At 42.8% G+C, this 13714-nt stretch overlaps 3 protein-coding genes across 3 annotated transcripts, besides 14 other annotated features; all 3 read right to left on the minus strand.

The window, feature by feature from the left end:
* Nucleotides 1-129: part of a sequence feature (heterozygous, Esmeraldo-like haplotype) that runs on past the window's edge.
* Nucleotides 130-671: a sequence feature (haploid, non-Esmeraldo-like haplotype).
* Nucleotides 206-231: a microsatellite.
* On the minus strand, nucleotides 313-11463 carry Tc00.1047053508231.60 (ubiquitin-protein ligase, putative; the record flags this gene model as incomplete). The annotated part of the gene is made up of 1 exon (XM_813515.1): nucleotides 313-11463. The coding sequence occupies one exon, from the start codon at nucleotides 11461-11463 to the stop codon at nucleotides 313-315; it is 11151 nt and encodes a 3716-aa protein (XP_818608.1).
* Nucleotides 672-5053: a sequence feature (haploid, Esmeraldo-like haplotype).
* Nucleotides 5054-13714: part of a sequence feature (heterozygous, non-Esmeraldo-like haplotype) that runs on past the window's edge.
* Nucleotides 11462-11483: a sequence feature (AT_rich).
* Nucleotides 11549-11580: a sequence feature (AT_rich).
* On the minus strand, nucleotides 11667-12350 carry Tc00.1047053508231.64 (hypothetical protein, conserved; the record flags this gene model as incomplete). The annotated part of the gene is made up of 1 exon (XM_813526.1): nucleotides 11667-12350. One exon carries the CDS (start codon nucleotides 12348-12350, stop codon nucleotides 11667-11669), a length of 684 nt encoding a protein of 227 aa, XP_818619.1.
* Nucleotides 12353-12374: a sequence feature (AT_rich).
* Nucleotides 12379-12414: a microsatellite.
* Nucleotides 12753-12778: a microsatellite.
* Nucleotides 12795-12825: a sequence feature (AT_rich).
* Nucleotides 12885-12904: a sequence feature (AT_rich).
* Nucleotides 12905-12993: a microsatellite.
* Nucleotides 12994-13011: a sequence feature (AT_rich).
* Tc00.1047053508231.70 (hypothetical protein, conserved) lies at nucleotides 13048-13584 on the minus strand (the record flags this gene model as incomplete). The annotated part of the gene is made up of 1 exon (XM_813516.1): nucleotides 13048-13584. The coding sequence occupies one exon, from the start codon at nucleotides 13582-13584 to the stop codon at nucleotides 13048-13050; it is 537 nt and encodes a 178-aa protein (XP_818609.1).

A 13714-nucleotide genomic window follows, 5' to 3' on the forward strand; every position in this document is an offset into this window, starting at 1 on the left:
ATGCAGAAGTGAGACAACAAACATGCCATGAAATGTGCACGCGCTTCAGGTGACAGTGACGATGACAACAATTCCCCTTCCGCACACACGTACATCCACACACGCAGAGGGAAACAAACATAATTAAATTTGATGTCGTCCACACCTGTTGTAAAAATCATATTCTGAAACCGCAAGTAGAGAAAGGACATATACACACAAAAACATATATATATATATATATATATATATGAGGAACCAACAAGAAGAAATACTGCCTGTATTCCAACAACAAAAGCAAAAGCAAAACTAAACAAAAGGAGTAACGCCGTGTCAGTCACTTAACGTGGTCGAGTCCACCTCCTCCTGCCGCGTATCTTCCAGCCCCACCATGAGTTGCGGCGACTCACTTTCATCCACCTCCCGTGGGTTGAAGTCAGTGTCAATGTCGGCGCAGTTCTCAATGCTGTAATACAATTTAGCCTTCAACACCTCAACAGAGGAGTAGTCAGGGAGCTCCAAAGCGAAAAAACAGGTGGCTGCGCGGGGCAGCACACTGTCCGCATCGCCTGGAGAGGAGAGCGGTAGGACACGCAGCTTGACAGGTAGTCTGTCACGCCCGGAAACAAACCGCAGGAATAATCGGCGTTGCAACGGCGTCGCCTCTTCCAGTGCCTGCCACAAAAATTGCACCCGTCTGTCATCGCTTGTAAGACCTTCGTACACGGCCCCCTCTCGCAACTCCCCCACACTGTAATCCGGCTTGCCGCAGATGCGAAACTCCAGCTCGCTCGGGGTCAACAGGCAAAGCACAGTCTCTGGAATCACATTCATTAAACCGTCTCGTATCTTCTCAAGCTGCCGCGTGTACTCACCAATTCGTGCAGAAGAAAGAGCATCCGCGTATTCTTCACACCGCTCCAAAGTCACGCGCTTGCTACTTCCGCCAGGTATCAACTCCTTCACAGACCCGTCACTGAGACGCGTTGTAAAGGTCTCCGCATCAAATACCTCATCAAACATGTCGCCGGAACCTACACGGTTTCTCAAACCTCGAAATTCCCGAATGCATTGCAGGCAAATGCGATCCACATCATCGACATCGGACTCCTCAATGGGATAAAAGCAGAGAAACTTCCAGATAATGGGAGGAAAAAAAAGACTTAAAGGCTCATTACTTCGCATGGCCCCACCCATTAACTGACCGATAAACACGAATGCCGCCAACTCAGCCGTTCCTATTGCAGATGCGGCAGGTACAAAGGCATCGCGATACGTGCCTGTATTATGTACATTGTTCGCTGTAGGAACAAAAAGAGGCAATGCTGTGCTCATAAGTTCACGACACATTTCACCAATGTGCTCTCGGAAAGGGCCACCAACGTCCTCTGAACCTTCACCAAGAAACACAACACCCCAAAATCTTTTGTTTGTACGAAATATCCGCGGATGCTGATCTGCTAGTAAAGAAAAAGTTTGACCAAAAACGGATGACATCCATGAATTCTTATTTGCTCGAGCCTTCAGTCGATTAATAGACACTCGAAGATTTTCAGAACGAACATTTGTCACTCGAAGAATGTCATCTACCATTTCGTTCCGAAGGGACGCAAAAAGAAGACCGCGGCACGCTAAAAAAAGTTTCGTAGATATATTGGGATGTCGAGTATCGAGATGAAGAAATGGTATAACGGCCTGAGAAACTCGAGAAAAGGCAACCAGGACCATGTATGCTTTCCATGCCTCCTGAGCGGAAATGGGAAGATCTCGAAAGATTTCTGTGCACACTTCTTCTGTTATCTGTGCAAAACTCTTGCCCTCCCGTCGGCAATATTGCTGTATAGCGTCCACAACAAAAAAATAGGGCTTCAGTTTATCACTTATTGCCAAGTCATCCGCGGAAAGCCACATGTCACGCAAGACCCGTAAACGCAATAACGTTGTAGATGGTCGAAGAGTAGAGTAAAATGCGTCCATCCGTTCATTCCAGGAATCGGGAACACCCAACGCACAAAATCCCTCCGGTTTGTACTTGAAACTGGAAGAGCCAAAATTAAATAACACTTCATTCCCGGCCCGAAGGGAGACTGCAGGTTCGTAGGTAAGCGTAGTTGGTAGCCCTGCAAACGTGCTATCGTTTAGTGTATTGTCGCATAGAGGTCGGCCATTGCACAAAAATAACATTTTCCTCTCCACAAGATCTAGTGCACAACCAATGATATCCCCCACCACCCAACGACGTGAAGCTGTAAGGGGCTCAGACTTTCCATCATGCCATTTAAGGCGTCGAAAGAGATCAATCGACCATGACGTAGATGTGTCACCAACACCTCCTTTTTGTGGCTCATCAGATGAAGCCCATCCAATCTGAATAAGCCCCTGTGAACGTAATGTCACCTCATAATACCATTTTCCTCCTGAAACACGGCAGTTCGCCCTCACTGTTGCAAATCGAGTTCCCGTGTTTCGTACAAGCAGTAAATTTATTTGTACCCCCACGGAGGAAAGCAAGGAAACATGAGGGGGTCCAAATCTTTCCGTTGAGCCATCGAAAGGGTTCGCTTCCTCATGAAAAAATGTTGGTAACGAAGTACGCCCAGCAGAAGCAATGTATGTGGCAAGATCGTGAAAAGCACGAAGCTGGTTGTAGGGAATGAGAGTTCCAAGAGTCAAATTCGCTGGATCGAGGGGAAAACAGTCCCGAGGAGATTCAAACTCAAAATGGGCCCCGCCAAAGTTGATGGTAATCCCCTCTTCCTCTTCAAGTACAAAAAAGGGATAATAAGACATGTCCAGTTCATCTTGAAGGTGAGCGCCGGCGGCAGAAACAGCCTCTGCCCCATTTTCAGCAAAGCAAAATGAAAGACCTGTTTCATATCCATTAACAAAAAATGAACACTTCTTCTCCACACCATCAAATACGACTCCAACGTAGTCCTTGGCCTTCCAAATGCGGCGAGGTGCTACCGTGGGGTCATTCACCCCATGGAAAACGCCTGTTTTGCCATTAAACGCCAAATATGTTTCAAGGGCTGGTGCATCTGCCCAGTCATGAAGACGGGATGGGAGCACGCCTATAAACACATCCCCCGTTGCCATCATACGCACCTCAAAATACCACCTTCCAGATCCCAGTGGAACATCTGCAACAACAGAACTTCCTGAACGCTCACTCCAGGCCAGTATTGTTTTGTTAGGGTTAACGCCTATACGAAGACTTTCCGGATGAAAAACTTTTTCAATGGTCACGCGCATCCCCTCTCTACGCCTATACAAATTGCGTTGCTCAAGTCTTTTCTGCATAAAAGATTCCGTATCAACAGCAGCGTCATATACTTCATCAAAAACCCTGACCCGTTCATCCCCAATAACCCGCCAACAATGCTCTGCATCCTTGAGGGCAACATAAAACTCAGCCACAGACTGGACGAAGCGGCTTTGCAAGTGTTGTGAACCTATCGTTCGCCGAAAAAGGCGTTCAGCCATGCGTCGAAGGTCGTGCATACGAGCCACATGAGGCATAGGTTCAATGTGCTCTGCCCCGTGAATAAAAAGATCTGTTAAACATGACAAAATTATGCGACGGGTAGTACCAATATTCATTCTGCTAGCATTTGCCAGGCCTTCAAGACAAACACTTGTTTTCAGGAATTCCACATTCGAAATTCCCCGTGAAATCACCGCAGACAATGTAGAGCGGAGCAGTCGAGATGCAGACCGCGGTACGGATGCATCATACAAAACAGCGACTTTGTATCCCCATTGCGGAGTCGTAGCATCCATTCGAACATCAAAAAAGAAGCGTGGTGCACGAATTAATAGAGTATTCAATGCGTACCCAGGGGTTTGTGCAATAATACTAGAAAGTGTATGATCAGAGTAAAGCGTGACAAGTACACTACTTGAAGAGCATCGCGAATCAAAGTAAAGCTCATAGGCTCGTCGACCAGGGACATAAACCTCGTGAGCCGTTTCGGATGTAGATTTAAAAGGGTGTGAAGACTCAAATACCAACATCTTCTGCTCCCGCTGCACAACCTCGACAAGTTCTTCTATTGCGTAATTGACCAAATTGCCATCTTTGCTTCCTGACAATTTCTTTAAAGTCGCTGTAAGTGACTCTAAAAGGTCTGCATCAAGTGAATTCAGAGTTAATCGCACCATATTGCGTACTTGCTCCCTCGTAAAAAAAATCGCTACATTTGGTGTAAGGCACATCATCTGTGTCAGGATGGCTACCGCATAATAACATGCAAGTTGTCTGTCAAGCTTAATAATGGATGCCAGGAGGTGATCTTTTCGTTGGTCCTTCCGTCTTCGCCAGAGGGTAGTGAAGCTGCTGGATTCATTTGCGGTATCCACCGTAAAAATGCCATCCTCGCCATTTTGAGTAGTGAAATCAATCTCGTGTTGACAAAAATCATTGGGTCGTCCACCCACCTCGGACTGTTCAAACCAAGTCACAGCCCCCATTACGGTCACATTTGCGTTATACGCCGTGCCTCTTGAGATGGCCTTAATGTTGTCACTCGCACACTCCAGGATGAGAAAGTGATGAGAAACGATGTCCGCTGTCTTCATAGAGACCAAATTATTCACTTCTTCCTTTGTTAAGGCGGTTGCAAACATCTGAACACTCTTCATACCTCCATTGAAATGAGTATCATCACTCTCCGACGAGCCACCAAAGAAAAGCTCATTTTCGAGTAACGCACATCTATGAGTAAATATCATCTCAGACTGAAAAACACCGCCCTTGTAAAGAGAAAATGTTGTTCCGTCCTGTACCATTGTCAATTGTATCCAACGCAAAGTATCTGTATACTGAATAGGAAACTTGCAGAGTGATGAAACACTATCCCCGACCCTCATCCAGCCACAGTAGAAGAAGGAATTTTGAATATGCGCCACAAGCCTCCATCCTCCTGTGATGGCTTTTTGATGAAGCACGACTTGCATTGCTGAACTTTCAAATAAATACAGGTGCATATCAAGCGTAAATTTATGCCCCAAAGGACGTTCCCCTGTAACGCATATATAACCCCCAAGAAAACGGATCCCCTCACTCAATGATGGATCACAGTGATCCACAGAAACGTCCTCATCCATGCCGTCCTCGCTTTCAGCGGGAAACAAAACGTGAAGATCGTATTCAGCAGCATCCATTTCAGCGTCATCGCTAGTCATGTCCTCGTCTTCACTGGAAGAAGATGCCGTGCGACGTCGCGCTGACATAAAATCTCCATGATGATCCCCAAGTAGCTGAAGTGCCAGCTGAATATCATTGTTCGTCTCGTCTAAAGCCAAAAAACAGAGGTCAAGATTGTAACCGCGCATGGATAACTCCTGTGCAAGGCGTGTTCTTGATTCCCTGTTGTCATTACCGCCAACTACCACGTTATCAACAGCGTTACCGCCTCCTGTACTCCCACTTAAGGCCCGTCCAAGAAGGCAATGTTCAATCACCAGCCTCTCCTGAGCCAACACCGTGTGTTCCTCCGAAAAGTTTTCGCCATTATCGCAGAATTTCGCCAGGATTGGAAGAATCTCACTCGGAGCAACAAGAACCCCCTTTCGTACACATCGCCAAAGTATTGAAAGAATTTTGCATCGGAGGGTTGTTCCCGTTAACCCGTTATCTACTGTAGTATCACTCCAGATTCGCTCTGCCAAGCATAAAACCTGATGCATTTGCCTTTCATGGAATTTATTGCCTGTTTGAGGAAAAGTGACCGCATCGTCTTCCGTGGTGATATCAGTCTGACGCAATGAAATGGTTTGTCGCCTTTCTTCATTCTCAATTATTTCACATGTTTCGTCATCAAGCGAGTAGTCAATCAATATCGCCGTTAATTTTGTATGGCGCGACTTCTGCACAACGACACGATCTCCAGGCACCAAAAGTCTTGGTGCCCCAAATAAAATTCGTAGCGCCAAAGAAGTGTTTACTTTATCCTTAGTTCCTTCAAGATTTTGCATGATCCATTTATGTAACTCCTCCCTCCAGCGATGCGGTGGATCATCAGAATTCATATACTGCAGAAAGGCGAGAGCCGTCCATGCCTCAACGGCTGGGCGTGATTCAGACGAAGCTCCTGGGCACTGCAACACGGCCCACTCAATCTCCCGTCCCACTGCCAAGAGTGTATCAAGGAATCCGGGTAATTTGTCATCCTCTGTAATCGTGTTTGGATTTACCAGATTCATAAAGGTAAACCATGTTTTGAGAAGTACACAACGCAATTTGGAACTCCAGGCAGCACCCTGAAGAGTGTGATGGGTTATTCTCTGTAAGACCATGACCACACGTTGCACACAGGGTGTCAGTTCATCATCCTTTGCAGACACAAGCACCTTTGCCAAGGTTATTAAATGAGAAGACAAGGATATGACAAATGACTCTGACATGGAGAGGAATAGTGTACGTTCCATCTCTGCACAGCTGCATTCAATGCACTGCTCAACAACTGCCCTTAATCCTTCTATTGAGTCCGCGCTATGGGTCCGCAAACCACTACACGATTCGACAAGACCAAGAGATGCTCGAAGAGAAAATACACGGAAAACATCCCATGCATTTTCGCCCAATGGACGTCGTATTGATTTAATTCCAGGTACTTTATCAAACAAAAATCTCTCTGCCCCAAAATTCACCTTGATAAGCCCCTTTCCGCACATTCCAATCAATGGATGTAATTGATGCTGTAAAACTTCCACCGAAGCGACAATATCCTTTCCGTTTTTGGTCCAATAAATCTCCCTTGTTTCTGTGTTCCATCCACACCCCATAACATCACCTATGCAAAAGGTGCAACCTATTGGCCGGCCAAGCGTATTGCTCTCATGAAGTGTGCCCTCTTCGCTTTGAAGAGCATAGGATTCACTATCCCATCCAGGTAACCGTGAAACACTGTAATCCGATGGTCCTAAACCAACGCAGCAACTTCCCCCAGGATACATATCTACAATGAGTACTTCAAAGTAATAAGGAACATTTTTTTTACCCAAAGACCATTCAGAAGAAACCACACAAGTGCCTCTTCCTCCAAGGCCCTTCATAGTAAAACCAGAACGGCCTATAACTAAGGTTGGTGCAGCCCCACTCGGAGAAAGTAACGTGTTGCGCATACTTTCAGGTATACTACCATTCAAATGTGGTATTCCAGTGGTTTTCCGATTCTCAAATTTCCACAAAAAACAAAGTGTCGTTGTCACATCGCTTCTCACTCTCCGAAAATCAATTACTCGGAGTTCGGACGTTAGTAAAGACAAAAAAACATCGGCCCACACGTCACGTACCCCACTTTTCACATTGAATACTACAAGTTCCAATAGCTGAAAGAAAGCGCCATGGAGTCGAAGAAAATCTCCCTTTGAACAACACTGTACGTCATCCGAGTAGTGCCATCCTGTGAAGGTCTTTGCCAAAACAGGCAGAACAATTCGTGCCAGAGTATCACTTGCCCTTGTCTCTTCAATTAATTGTCGCAGCAATAACATTCCAGACAATCTGTAATGCGCTCTCTGAGTTTGTTGCACAACAAGACGTTCGACACTTTCACGTTCCAGATTCTTATCCCAGAGAAATTGTAAAATAACAGCCCCTGGTTCACCCGACTCTGTCTCTCGTTGCTGAGGCATTTTGGTTTTCAAAACTCGCAGCGCCTTCCAGGTCTGAAAAAAACGCTTCCATTTTCGTTGTGGGCTCGTATCTCTTGTGGAAGTCTTGATTTGAGGCGGTTCTTCCGTTCGGACGCCACATATGGGTTCAAAACGAGCCAAAAGCTTGGCCCTTTCCTCCAGAACATCAAGCGACTCTCGGTTTTCCTGACGCTTTGAAAGCACCAAAGCTCGCATATTATGGATGTAGCGAAACATCGGTGCCAAGGTTTGTTTTGTCGCGTGCCTCAGGGATTCCGTTGGGATCAGTAACGCACAAAATGCTGCCATAAGAAGTCGTTCCAATTTCACCAATCGGTCATCTCGAAGAACAATTAATGCTCCCGGATCATCTTTATGAAGTTCATCAACTACGCGTGAGATAGACCCCACACCTTGTTGTAAATTTTTGATGATGGCATCTCGCTCAGATCCAGATTTACGAATCCCGCCCCATAATAAATGCAAATACTTCAGCTCTACCTCAGACGTCACCACATCTGAGGAGACAAGTAATGAACATCCAATTCGACACAAAGCTGAGGTCAGTGCCACACCAAGCTCATATGGTAATTTTTCACTTCGAGGAATAGTATCTGTAAGGGTGAACAATGCCTCGCGACAACTCTTCAAAAAAGGGAGACAGGCTGCCTGAATAATTGTGGGCAATAATGGAAGGGCAACAGTGAATGATGGCAATAAAGCCCCAACAGCACTAAATTCAATGCAGGTGATCAAGTTACCAAGATAGAGCTCGGGATTTTTTCGAAGTGCCTTTGAAAACATCTCCATAATCCTTTCGCTTGTTCGTAGGAGTAATTTCGCGTACGTGGTCAAAAACGTACAAAACTCCCCTTGAGACTTCTCCACTACCCTGGCCAGGAGAATTTCTTGAAAAACTTCAAGAGAGTGACTCGTCCGCTTTGTGGCCTCCAGAGCCTTCCCATTTCCTCCCAACCAACGGTCCACCTGAAACACCTCCTCAGCCATCAAAGAAGAACAGAACAGTTGAGCATTCTCGGCGTTGTTAAGCAGCAGACTCGATGCCTGTAATGATCCATAATATTCAAGTAGGGAGCGAAAAAGCATATCCTTCATCTCCGTAAGTCGCCCTCGGCCAGCCTGATTCTTAAGAAAAGCAAGGCGACTCTTTTCGGAAAGCAAACAACGACATGTCATAGAGAGAAGACCTGAATCAAAAAATGATTCTTGAAAAGAAAGTCGTAGTAGTTCTGCTCTTGCATTTGGTGCCTCACCACACTCTTGAGCTGCGTTGATAAGAGCTTGGGCGTCAGGAAACAAATCTCCAATTTCTTTCATTAACCCTTCTCGTTGATTTTCAACTCGGCAGAGCAAATTTGCATGCAGCAGTGCATATAACTGCCTGGTGTATTCATGATCTTTTTGATCCATCCATACAATATGAATAAATCTAAGCAAACTCGAGATTAATCCATCTGATGTGTCCACAACGAGCCCTGGTACCTGGACGGACCATGACAATTGGTCCACCAAACATCTTTCAGCTCCTACAAGACGCTTTGCATACATTGCACACTGTGTCAATAGATCCCTCTCACACTCTAAAATATTATCATATGCATCCTTTCTTAAAAATGGGAAATAATGTTGTTGGTGTAATTCCCAAATCAACAATCGCTTGGGATGCTCTGCTGTTGAAGCATAACAAACTAAAGAATGTCGCAGTGCATTATATGCCATACCTTTGAGTGGAGTACGGATAGGAAGCTCCACCCTTGCCTGAAATACCAGTCTGAAATCGTATGTTGTGTACTCACAAATGGTAAGAGAAGGCCCTTCTGTCGGTACAGCAAGAGCAATATATCCTGGACAACTTGACAAAAAGAGAATACCCGAAGACTCTCGCCAAGCAATGGGTGCAAAATCATCAATGCAGCGTACAATATTTAGTGGAAAAATAGGAAAATGATCAACCAATAACCATGTCGCTTGTCCATGATGCAAAAGTGCATGAGAACCATTTGAGGCATAGTCCGCGATAACGTCTCCCTCACTCTCATCGAGTGGAAAGTATCCAAAAAGTGTAGGCTCTATTGTTGTAAGAGAGCGTCTGCTATCTCTGGCAAGCTGAACAGGGGTGCGGCAACAGTTCCATATGCGCACTTCGGCTAAACATCCCACAAAGCTTTTTCCCAAAACACATTCAACATCTATCAAAGCCTCTGGAGAAACAAGTGCCGGCGCTCGAGAGACAATAGCGTCATTAACCCATAGTTCCCAAGAATTACCTTTAAATAAAAGTGCCACATGCCACCAACGCTGACAAAATGCCAATTTTCCGGGAACTGAAAACGTTACAAATGAAGCCCCAAGATGAGGAGTTCTGGAGCCACCACGCCATAAAACACCCTCTGGGGTAGGCTCAATTTCAATTAAAACCTCATCCAGACTCTTGTCCCCGAGTGAAAGAACACTTTGATTTTCCAATGCATTGCATGGATAAACCCACATTTCCAACGTAAAAGGATGAAAATTTTCTTTTAACGTCACACGACCAATTGATAGCGCATTCCCCTTACTAAAGTAGTAACATTTTTTTGTCGAATGCCATAATCCCTGACCTCGCGTCAGTACGCACTGAGATGTTACATGAAACTGATGATTATCAACTGAAAATATAATATCCAGATCTTTTTGAATTAAATGACACTTACTGTTTGATATCCGCGACGACTCACTGCACACAAGACAACTAAGTATAGAACCATAAATATCGAAAACAACATCACGTGAAGCAACCAAACAGTCATCAAAAAGAAATAAAATCTTTGTTTTTTTCAGGAGCCTTCCAGATACACAATCCAACTTTTGAATAGAGTAACAAATATTTCCCAACGCAGATGGTATTCGATTGGCTAGAAACAGTTCCTTCTCATTACAGAGAATAATTCGCGTGTTTTTTTCAATGGACACTTCAAACTCTTCCCTAAGCTTAAATCGAGTTCCCATCATCCCTAATTGATCGAATACACAACCTCTATTCCCACTACACACAACGAGTTTCTCATCGCTTGGAAAACAATTCACCTGAGCTGAGTGAATAGGGAAGGGCAACTCACAAGTTCTTGTCAGAAAACCATCGGTTTTTGCCTTTACAAAACTTACACGATGCTCTAAGAGTGGAGGACAATATTTTCCTCGTAATGCATCCTTAGTTGATTTTTGTAGAAGACAATTCACGACAACACCGAGTCTTTCAGAGCGTAATGCCAACGAAAACTCGGCAAAAAATAGTCTTCGCTTTTGCTCTTCTTTCAATACGGAGATGTCTATACGAGACCTAAAGAGCTGAAGAACCTCCACACATGAACCAATGTCCTTTTTGGAGGAAACACCTCTCAAAGCCATTGCCTCTGCACCCTCAATAAGAGCATCACAAAAAGAACCAATAGCGGGGCAAACAATAGATCCTAGATGAACCACACTCTGGAGAAAACTTGGTTTATGGGTCTCCTTTTGTACTGTTAAGGCAAATGATTCTATTGCTCCCAAAAGCCTTTCGCGAATAAGCTCAGATGCAGCAAGAGATCTTTTGAGTTTAATAGAACGAAACCTATCCATTTCTTCAAAATTACTATGTCGATTCTCTGCGTTGTACTTGGAGTTTTTTATCAACATCTGGACATACTTTACAGCATAAGACGGTTCGCATGGAAGCAAAGGTATTTCACAATCCTTAAGAGTGATAACGATACTTGATAAGGCTTCATTTTTGCGAAGAAAATCAAAGTCTAGTATGTCTGCAATGCTAAGAAGACCCCAATCACTCAGATCCTCTTCCATTTATATATTTTATAAAATAACTATATGTATGTGGATACAACAACGAAAAGATGATGCGTAAACAACAGAAAAACTTTAAAAACACAATATATATTAATATTAATATTAACAAATTATGGATTCGGTTATCATATAAAAGCAAAAAAAAAAAAAAAAGATATTAACAATAATGATAAGAAGAATGATGAAAATAGAGAAAGGTTTCAGTTCCAAAATTGGTCTCGAAGATATTTCGCAATATGTTTCACCATCGGACCATCAAAGGCACTTGACAATTTTCCCAGCCTGACCTCGCATTTCTCAGATGCCACAAGAAACGCACCCCTCGCAGCACTCTCTGGGAAAAGACACCAACTTGTCCTGTATAAAAAAGAAATAAGATGCAGGCATACCTTAATAGTACGCTCGCGATCTAATCCAGCCACAGGATTTTCAAGCAAAACCTCGTGGAATACTGAACGCAAGCAAGTCTCAATTAATAACACATTATGACGAACAACTTGCACCAGTAACAATTCAAAACCAACTATATCACTTTCCTTCACACGTTCCAGGCATTCTCTAAGAAAATAGTTGGCGTTGGAAGCCTGACGTTGCTTAACTGCATATAAAACGCATCCGCCAAGAAGAACATCGATAGGAAGATCTTCGTCACTGATAGTCCTGAAGTAGTGCAACACTATAATTGCATGCCTAGCCACCGTCCGAGAAAGATCACTTGATAAAAGTCTAGTGATGGCATTCTTATCTGTTTCACTTATCGAGGATATTTCCATCGTCCTAAATACTTCAATGATTTCATGTGAAGTATAAGACTCTAAAAAAAAAAAAAGGATTGTAAAGAAACTAATGTTAAAATAAAGTTTTCGGCGGTACAAAAATAACATCGATAATAAATAAATAAATAAATTGTATTTACTATTTTATTATTATTATTATTATTACTATTATACATATATATATATATATATGTTGTTCTTTTCTGCACTCCAATTCAAAGACAATTTGAGACAAATTAACACGGCTAATTTGCATCATTCCTAATCTGAGCTAATGTATCAGACGTCTCAATGCCGGTCAACATACCAACCGAAAAGGCAAGTAACCCAAACAAACCCACACCTAACAAAAGGCCAGCGGCAACATCACCAGACATCGATATTGTATTGCTCGTTGAAGCGGCAGATGAATCAGCTGCAAATGCCACTTGGCTAAACAGAAAAAACGCCAAAAAGCAAATCTCAGAAATCCCCATATTGTATGTTTTTCAACCTTTCGTTTCCATCCCTAAAAAAAAAAAAAAAAAAAAAGGAAAGCCAATAATTATCAAGAAATAAAAATATAATAAATAAATAAAATAAACAGATCAACAACAAACAGATGATAAAATAGCCTCATTATCATATACCTATATGCCACCGTATTTTAATTTTTAAAAACTTAATAATAATAATAATAATAATAATAATAATAATAATAATAATAATAATAATAATAATAATAATAATAATAATAATAATAATAATAATATATAAATAAATAAATATTGTTTTTTCTTTTTTGCTTTTTGCCGGAAATCGCTTTCTAATCATTTTCGGTCTTACCCGGACGCACATTACGAAGATACCACGCGGACCACGCGTTCCTTTCCCCATCTGGTATGGAAGCATAGTTATTATAGTCTGCAGTATCACGGCGAAGATTGGACCATTGACCCAGAAGCTTCACCTCAGCGGAGTCGTCACACTGTAAAAATTCAGTTTTTAAAAAATTTGCATCGGATGGAGCAATATGAGCCAAAGTATCAACCTCAAATTCCCCTTCAATCATACTCAAGAGTGAGTGATAATCAATCTCTTGTAAATTCTCAGCTTCATTAGTCTCTTTTGTTTGAAAAAATGTTGGTAATTCACATGCTCGAATAGCTTGTTTATTAACTTCACCCCTTAAGCGAATTGCATCATGAATTTGTACGCGTTTATTTACATCTCCAAGATAAGTTAGCGCCAATAAGCGTTTTTCAGCAAGAGCACGCGATTTCCATTCATGTCCATCAGATCCATCATCCCAACTCGAAAAGCCTCGTCCGATTGAAAGGGGTAAAACTAATTTCTTCCGCATCCATTCTAATACAGACTAAAGAAATAAACAAAAAGTTTTTTGTTAATTCTTTTATATTCTCCTCGGTTTTGTTTTATTTATTTTACTTTAATGCATCGATACTAATACTAAATGGAAAGGAGAAATTCAT

Source organism: Trypanosoma cruzi, genomic scaffold (genome assembly GCF_000209065.1).
Source record: "Trypanosoma cruzi strain CL Brener 1047053516727 genomic scaffold, whole genome shotgun sequence".
NCBI lineage: Eukaryota > Euglenozoa > Kinetoplastea > Trypanosomatida > Trypanosomatidae > Trypanosoma > Trypanosoma cruzi.